General features: G+C 57.8%; 1 protein-coding gene across 1 annotated transcript; it reads left to right on the top strand.

The window, feature by feature from the left end:
* The first annotated feature begins 943 nt into the window (after window positions 1-943).
* LOC124175610 lies at window positions 944-7,023 on the top strand. Its single transcript, XM_046556011.1, has 3 exons — window positions 944-1,251; window positions 1,523-3,896; window positions 3,949-7,023. The coding sequence occupies exons 1-3, from the start codon at window positions 944-946 to the stop codon at window positions 7,021-7,023; spliced, it is 5,757 nt and encodes a 1,918-aa protein (XP_046411967.1).
* Window positions 7,024-8,143: the final 1,120 nt, after the last annotated feature.

Here is an 8,143-nt window from a genome sequence, read left to right as displayed (position 1 = left end):
AAATTACGTCGGAATAGTGCCTAAAAGAATTGATTTCAGCACTTTTCAGAATCGCGAAAATTTTCGCCAAAAATACAAAGGGGTTAACCTTCCTTTTTTTTTTACCAAAAAATTTTTCGTCTCAGAATTGATTCGTATGACTCTTTCCCGACCAATTGGACCCCAAGGAACTCAGAAAACGCAGCGAAAAGAGCGTGAGATCGACAGGAGAGAAATGGCGAGCGAAAAAGCACCTGCTGAAAAATGTCGAAAATTCAGGTTTTCGTTTTTTGGCTGTAACTTTCGATGCGTTGATCGCAGCGTATTGGGACTGCGCCCAATCGATTTCTCTCGCAAAATTACGTCGGAATAGTGCCTAAAAGAATTGATTTCAGCACTTTTCAGAATCGCGAAAATTTTCGCCAAAAATACAAAGGGGTTAACCTTCCTTTTTTTTTTTACCAAAAAATTTTTCGTCTCAGAATTGATTCGTATGACTCTTTCCCGACCAATTGGACCCCAAGGAACTCAGAAAACGCAGCGAAAAGAGCGTGAGATCGACAGGAGAGAAATGGCGAGCGAAAAAGCACCTGCTGAAAAATGTCGAAAATTCAGGTTTTCGTTTTTTGGCTGTAACTTTCGATGCGTTGATCGCAGCGTATTGGGACTGCGCCCAATCGATTTCTCTCGCAAAATTACGTCGGAATAGTGCCTGAAAGACTTGATTTCAGCACTTTTCAGAATCGCGAAAATTTTCGCCAAAAACACAAAGGGGTTAACCTTCCCCTACGTCGGCTGTCACCTTGTCGTGGTGTAGGGGCTTGACGGCCGCGATGAATCTTGGGGATCCGACGCCCCAGGGCTTCAAAACCTTGTGGCGGAAGTGACTCTAGACGAGCGTCCACTAAGAACAGTCGGCTCAGCCTCCCGGGGCTGGGTGTATGAATGGTGATCTGAATGGGCGATGCGTACATGGGATGCGGTTGGGGCTCCTGGGGCGATTTCTCAGAGACTAACCAAGGAAGGAGTAGTTGCCGACCGACCGGGGCTGCGGGTGAAGTCAGTACCTTTACCGGACCTCTGTGGCGTACTACGGGTAAACGTTAGTCCACGGAACCTCGGTTCCCTGGCGAAGGTCCCAGGAAACCACATGTCCAACGTGGGAGAACCGCTCCCTGCAGCTGACTGGAGCCAATCTGGGAGTCAAACCTGGTGCCCTGGGCGCATGCGTGGAGGATTACCTGGTCAGTATTTTCTCATACCCGATGTCCGGTAGGGCAAATCCGGCAAGGTCTTACTCGGCCGGTGGCCTACCCTGTCTCGGATTAGCAGGGGAATCCCCGGCCGGGCGACTGGAAAGAGCTAGGGATGGGGGGTTCGCATGGATAGGGCAGACCACCCGATAAACCGACAGCGGCTTCCATGCGAGGGGATAGGATTTTTTCCGGCGGGGAAAGACGCCACACCGCGGTGTGGCTGCCATGATGGCCGAACCGTCGTAATCAAACAATTACTTCAATATGGATAATTTAACATTGAGTAGGCAGAAGGTGAAACAAGGAGAGGTGCAAGAGCACCTGGATAGCAAGGGCTCGCGGGGGCACGCGAGGGGCAGGGACGCGCGCGCGCGAGGACAGACACTTGTGCGGGGCATTAGCTGGCCCCCTCTCGAAAACACGGAGCCGGGGGGTACGCCAGGGCATTCACTTGCACCCAACGTTTTGGCGGAGACTGCGGGGGGAATCAACACACCGCCACAGGTGGTGCCCGAGGAGACACCCACGCGGCACCAGCAGCAGCAGCAGGGGAATAAACGAAAGGGGGACGAGCTAACGCCGCCCGAGAACGCTGCACTCTCGGACGGGGAGCTCTTCCTCCCGCGCAGACTCGAGGTAGAAGAGAAAGAGAAACCGCGGCATCAAACTGTGACTACCGCGGGGGAGGGGAAGGGAACGGCCAGCCCCTCAGGCGAGGAGGAGGCAGCACAGACGCTTCTGGGAGCTCGCCAGAAGCGCCAGAAGAGGTGCACAGCTATCGTCAAGGGAACTTACCTGGAAGACGACTCCGAAGCAGGGGAGTCTGGGTCAGAGTGGAGCGCGCAGGGCTCGAACCGGCGGCCAACAAAGAACCCTTCAGAGGGGAAAAGGAAGGTCAGAGCCGGGGCTAGGTCTCCAAAGAAAATCCCGCAGGGGGCAGGCCCTGTGGAATACAGGCTCATGACAGCATCGGACCTTGGGGCACAACTAATGGAGTGGCTCGAGGATATAGACGCCGTAAGGATGAGGTGCAAATCCATGCAGGGCAGGCTGAGTGGCGAAATAAAGAGAAAGGTGGGTTTGGCAAAGGAGGCCCTACTTACACTCACCGTGAAAGCGGAGGCAGCGGGTGACCCCGCTCTCCTCCAGGCGCGCAACACGGACCTAGAGGCTCAGTTGCGTGATACCCGTAGGGAAAGGGACGAGCTCCAACGGGAACTCGAGAAAAATCGACAAGGCCGAGAGAGGGCTCAGACGGAAATAGCGAACCGGGCGACAAGCTCATACGCACAGGTTGCCAGCAGGGGCCCTGTGGCGAGAGCCGGCGAGCGACGGTCGGAAGCCGCCCAAACGACGATGGTGCTTGACCTGGGAGCGGCCACTAGGAGGAGCGAGGTGGAGGCCAATGAGGGGCCGACGACGGCCACATCAGCGGGTGCTTCGGAGTTCGAACTTCGCTTAACGGGATCCGAGCTTCGACTCATTCCGGACAGTGACAGGGTCAGGGACGAGGAGATGGCCAGACAGTCCGCGGCCCTGAAACAGGTACGAGAGGAGGTGGGTAGGATATCCCTCCTGCTCCTCGATGCCTCGAGCAAGAGCGGAGCAGCTGACCAAGACCCTCTTGGTAAGGGTACGGCACAACCTCGCGGCACGCAGGCCACCACGGAGAAGGTGCAGAGGTCCTCGGGTGACCGGGGTGCGACCGACACTCCGATGGAAGTCGATGACGGCGCCGATGCAGAGAACGGTAGGGGTGGCTGGAGTACGAAGAGGAAGAGAAAAGGAAAGCGCCTTGGGGTGGGAGTGCCGAGTGGGGCAGCAGTGGAAGCCACACAGACTGCCCCAACAGGGGCCCTGCGGCGTACCGGGGAGGACAGACCCACGGTGGCTCGCCGTAGAGCACCGAGGACAGCAGCCGTTGCTATCAAAAGCAGAGAGGAGAACACCCCGTATGCGGAAATACTCAAGTTCGCACGCGAGAAAATACAACTCGCGGAGCTTGGTATAGAGGAGACGAGGATGCGGCGGGCAGCTAACGGGGGGGTTCTCATTGAGATTCCTGGCCCCGAGAATACGAGGAAGGCGGACGCTCTAGCGGCGCAGCTGACCAGAGTAATCCTTGATAAATACGGCAACGCAGTCTCAGTGACAAGGCCGGTTATCAAGGGCGAACTGAGAGTCCTGGGCTTGGATGACTCAGTGTCCACCGAGGAACTGGCTCGCACCCTAGCCGAGCAGGGTGGCTGTAAGGTGGAGGAGGTCCGTGTAGGTGTCCCGAGGAGGACACCGAATGGACTATACAGCGCGTGGGCACAGTGCCCCCTGAGGGCAGCTGTGGCTGTCGCGAAGAAGGGCAAGGTGAGGATCGGCTGGACCACGGCCAGGGTAGAGCTGCTGGAGGCGCGCCCTAGGCAATGCTACAAGTGCTGGGGCTTTGGCCATATAGGGAGTATGTGCAAGGCGTCGACAGAGCGCCGGGCCGCGTGCTACAGGTGCAGCGCTGAGGGCCACCAGGCGCGAGATTGCACGGCCAACCCCAAGTGCGCGGTCTGCGAGGGAAGAGGGATAGACAGCGCCCACAGGATGGGTTCGGGACGTTGTACATCCGTCGGCGAACGGGGTCGGAGGCCCGCGACTAATGCAAGCGAGAATGGCCAGGTACATACAGTGTAACCTAAACCATAGTAGGGGGGCTCAGGACCTACTGAAGCAAGTAGTGCTCGAAAGGGAAATCGACGTGTGCCTCGTATCCGAGCCGTACGCTACCCCGAGCGTGGCCACTTGGCTTAGCAGTGACGATGGCCGGGCGGCCATATACTGGAGGGCAGAGGGTAACGTCCGCGGGGGCTCGCTCGTCAAAAGGGGAAGAGGGTACGTGGCCGCTAAGTTCGGGGATATAATTGCCATATCGGTGTATATATCCCCGAACATTCTGATAGCGGAGTTCACTGAGCATCTGGACGACCTGGCTCGGGTGATCCAGATAGCGGGGAACAGTGGGAGGGGGGTACTGGTGGGGGGGGATTTCAATGCCCGCTCGCCGACCTGGGACCCATCTGGGTCCAACCGAAGGGGAGAGCTGCTCGAGGAGTGGGCGGCATCATGCTGTGTACGTCTCCACAACGCTGGGAGGACGGCGACATGCATTAGGGCACAGGGGTCATCCGTCGTCGACCTGACGTGGTCGTCAGTTAATCTTGTACCCGTGATCAAGGGGTGGCGGGTGTTGGAGGAGACGGAAACACTATCCGACCACCGGTACATTTCGTACGAGGTCGGTACCCCTAGACGCGCAGAGCACAGGGGTAGAAAGGGCCACATGCGCTGGAACTGGTCGAAGTTCAGTCCGGAACATCTGGCAGATGCTCTGTCCCTCACCCTTTCCTGGGGACCAACTGGAGGGGACTATACGACGCCAGAGGGCCTTGCAGGATGGATCGAGCGTGCCATGACGCAGGCCTGCGACGCAGCCGCGCCGAGAGCTCGTACGGGGAATCGCTCCAGGAAAGCGACATACTGGTGGAGCGAGGAGCTGGCCGATATACGCAGGTCCTGCATAGCGGCGAGGAGGCGCCTCGCTAGGGGAAGACGAACGGCTGATGACCGTCAGGAAAAAGAGGCCGAATATCGGGCCGCCAAGAGGGTGCTCCGAGACGGCATAAAAGCGGCCAAGGCCAAGGCGTGGAGAGACCTCATCAGCTCCGTGGAAGCGGATCCATGGGGTCTCTCTTACAAATTGGTGCTGGGCAAACTGCGAACCTCCCAAAGAGGGTTGACGGAGACGCTGGAGGAGAATACCCTCAGGAGCCTCCTTGATGCCCTCTTCCCGAGGGGTGATGGATGCGTTCCGAGGGCCCAGAGCGGCTGTCGGTGGGACGAACGGTGGGCGGTCACGGCGGACGAGGTTCGAGCTGCGCTTAAAAAGGCATGCTCGCGCAATGTCGCCCCGGGACCGGATGGCGTTAAGGGAAGCGCGTGGGCGAAAGTTCCGGAGGGAATGATCGCACTACTGTCGAGGAATTTCAGCCTCTGCCTGCGAGAAGGAGTCGTTCCGCTGCCATGGAAGAAGGCTCGACTGGTGCTCATCCCTAAGGGGGGAGCACCCACCGGACCTATCCCCAAAGTAAGGCCGATATGCCTCCTGAACGAGGTGGGTAAAATGTTCGAGAGGATCCTGGTGGCTCGGCTGGGCAAATGGATGGAGGGGAATCCTCGGGCGTGCTTGTCCGAGGACCAGTACGGGTTTCGGGAAGGGCGATCCACGAACGATGCTCTGCTAAGGGTGCGACGATTCGTGGAAAACGCCACGGAGAATGGGGGCTACGCGGTGGCTGTGTCTCTTGACATCGCCAACGCATTCAATAGTTTGCCATGGCCATCCATAAGGGACGCACTTAAGGACAAAGCGGCTCCGGAGTATCTTCGACGGGTCCTGGATTCCTACCTGTGGGACAGGCACGTGGAATACACAAACGGAGATGGAGAACTGAAGAGTCTGGCAGTGACGGCCGGGGTCCCACAGGGCTCGGTTCTCGGCCCCCTGCTATGGAACTTGACTTTCGACGAGGTTCTGCGGGGGGAGGGGGTTGCAGACTGTGCTATTGTCTGCTACGCGGATGACACGCTGGTTTTGAGTTCCGCTGGGGATCCATCCACAGCGGTAGCACTGGCAAATGCGATGGTAGCCAGGGTAGTCCGGCGAATTTCGGGCCTAGGCCTCACGGTGGCGGCGAGCAAGACGGAAGCTGTCTTATTCCGGCGCTTGAATAGGGGGGATGCACCAAACACCCCAGACGTCAGAGTTGGTGCGGAGAGGGTGCTACTGTCGGGGTCCATGAAGTACCTGGGGGTGCGACTGGATCCCGGCCTGACGTTCAAAGCGCACTTCGCGTCCATGGAGACTAGGCTAGGGGGTGTCACGAGGACACTAGCGAGGCTGATGCCAAACCTGAGGGGGCCATCCGAATCCAGGCGTAGGCTTTATGCGCAAACTTTATTCGCGGTGATAATGTACGGCGCTCCGGTGTGGGGGGATGTGGCGAGGTCCTCAAAGTACATCCAGCAGGTAATAACGAGGTGTCAGAGAGGGATATGCGCGAGAGTAGTTGCGGCATATCGCACGGCCTCCTTCGTGGCCGTTTCGATGTTGGCCAGGACCCCGCCACTATACCTAGTGGCTAATGCGTACGAGCGCACATTCCACAGAGTGCGTGAACTGCGGTCGACCAGGACGTGGTCCCAGAGCATGGCCAAAGCGATTAGGGAAGAGGAACTGCGCGTAGCCCGCGAGCAATGGAGGGTGGACCTCGGAAGTGCGGGGCTCCCCAGCGAGAGGTTGAGGTTGGCTATCCTAGCGAACTGGACGGGATGGTTCGACAGGGCACACGGGAGCATGACTTTCCGTGTGACCCAAGTCTTGACAGGCCACGGGTACTTCGCGGATTTCTTATATAGAATAGGGAAGACGGAGAGGCCGACCTGCTGGTACTGCCGGCTGGAGGAAGACACGGTGAGCCACACGGTGGAGGCGTGTCCCGCGTGGAGAGACGAGAGGAATGCCCTAAAGCGCGCCGTAGGTGAGGATCTGACACCGCCTGGCCTGATCAGGGCTATGGTAGGGTCGAGAGAGGGATGGGTGGCGGTGGCTAGCTTCGCGGAACGGGTCATGACGGCCAAGGAACAGCGGGAGCGGCTACGACAGCGAACGCGGCGCAGCGTGCACCGCGCGACCCGCTTGAGCGGGAGAAATGGGGGTGGTTCGCGTGTAAGCGTGGGCATGACGTAGGCTCGGACCTACACGGGCAGGGGTCCAAACGGATTTGCGGGACGGGACACCGGTCGACCTCAGCCCGGTCCTTTGGGTCGGGGTCGTGGTTCGGAGGTGGAGGGGAGAGGAGGGGTGCAGGGCAACTTGGAATCTGGTGCCAGGATAGGTGAGACGCTAGGCGATAGGGTGACGTTAGGGTCGTTCCGGCCTTGCCCCCTCTTCTTCTTCTTCTTCTTCTGCCTCTCTCTCTTCGTCCCCCGGCCCGGGGACGGCGGATGTGACGGTCGCGCCGGATCCATCTTCCCCCGGATCCGCAAGGGCAGGGCGCTCGTTATCGCGAACATCGAGCACCGAGTGGGGGTCTCCATTCGCTTGACAGCTCCGTTAAGCAGAGCTCTCGTCGTAGCGGCAACAGAAGATGCCCCACCAGCGGGCAGGGTCGTCCTTCGCAAGAGGACACTGAGCGTAGGATGCAGCGGGGGGGAGCCGGGAGGCGCAACTCCCGGATAGGCGTTGAAGTAAGGTCCGCGCGTAACCGCGAAGGTGCCGGGGGGATCCCTGAGGTTATGCCTCGCGCGGTTCCGGGGAGTCCCCCCTACTCGTACCAGAGTGGCCGCTGGTTTTTTAGTGGGTGCGAGTCCCACACTACCCTGAAGCTTCTTGCGCGAAGCTCCAGGGTGTGCATAAGGCATTTTTACCAGCGTTATCAAAAAAAAAAAAAAAAAAAAAAAAAGGGGTTAACCTTCCTTTTTTTTTTACCAAAAAATTTTTCGTCTCAGAATTGATTCGTATGACTCTTTCCCGACCAATTGGACCCCAAGGAACTCAGAAAACGCAGCGAAAAGAGCGTGAGATCGACAGGAGAGAAATGGCGAGCGAAAAAGCACCTGCTGAAAAATGTCGAAAATTCAGGTTTTCGTTTTTTGGCTGTAACTTTCGATGCGTTGATCGCAGCGTATTGGGACTGCGCCCAATCGATTTCTCTCGCAAAATTACGTCGGAATAGTGCCTAAAAGAATTGATTTCAGCACTTTTCAGAATCGCGAAAATTTTCGCCAAAAATACATAGGGGTTAACCTTCCTTTTTTTTTTACCAAAAAATTTTTCGTCTCAGAATTGATTCGTATGACTCTTTCCC

Source organism: Neodiprion fabricii, chromosome 2, assembly GCF_021155785.1.
Source record: "Neodiprion fabricii isolate iyNeoFabr1 chromosome 2, iyNeoFabr1.1, whole genome shotgun sequence".
NCBI classification, from domain to species: Eukaryota; Metazoa; Arthropoda; class Insecta; order Hymenoptera; family Diprionidae; genus Neodiprion; species Neodiprion fabricii.
This window is presented reverse-complemented; position numbering and strand designations above follow the sequence as displayed.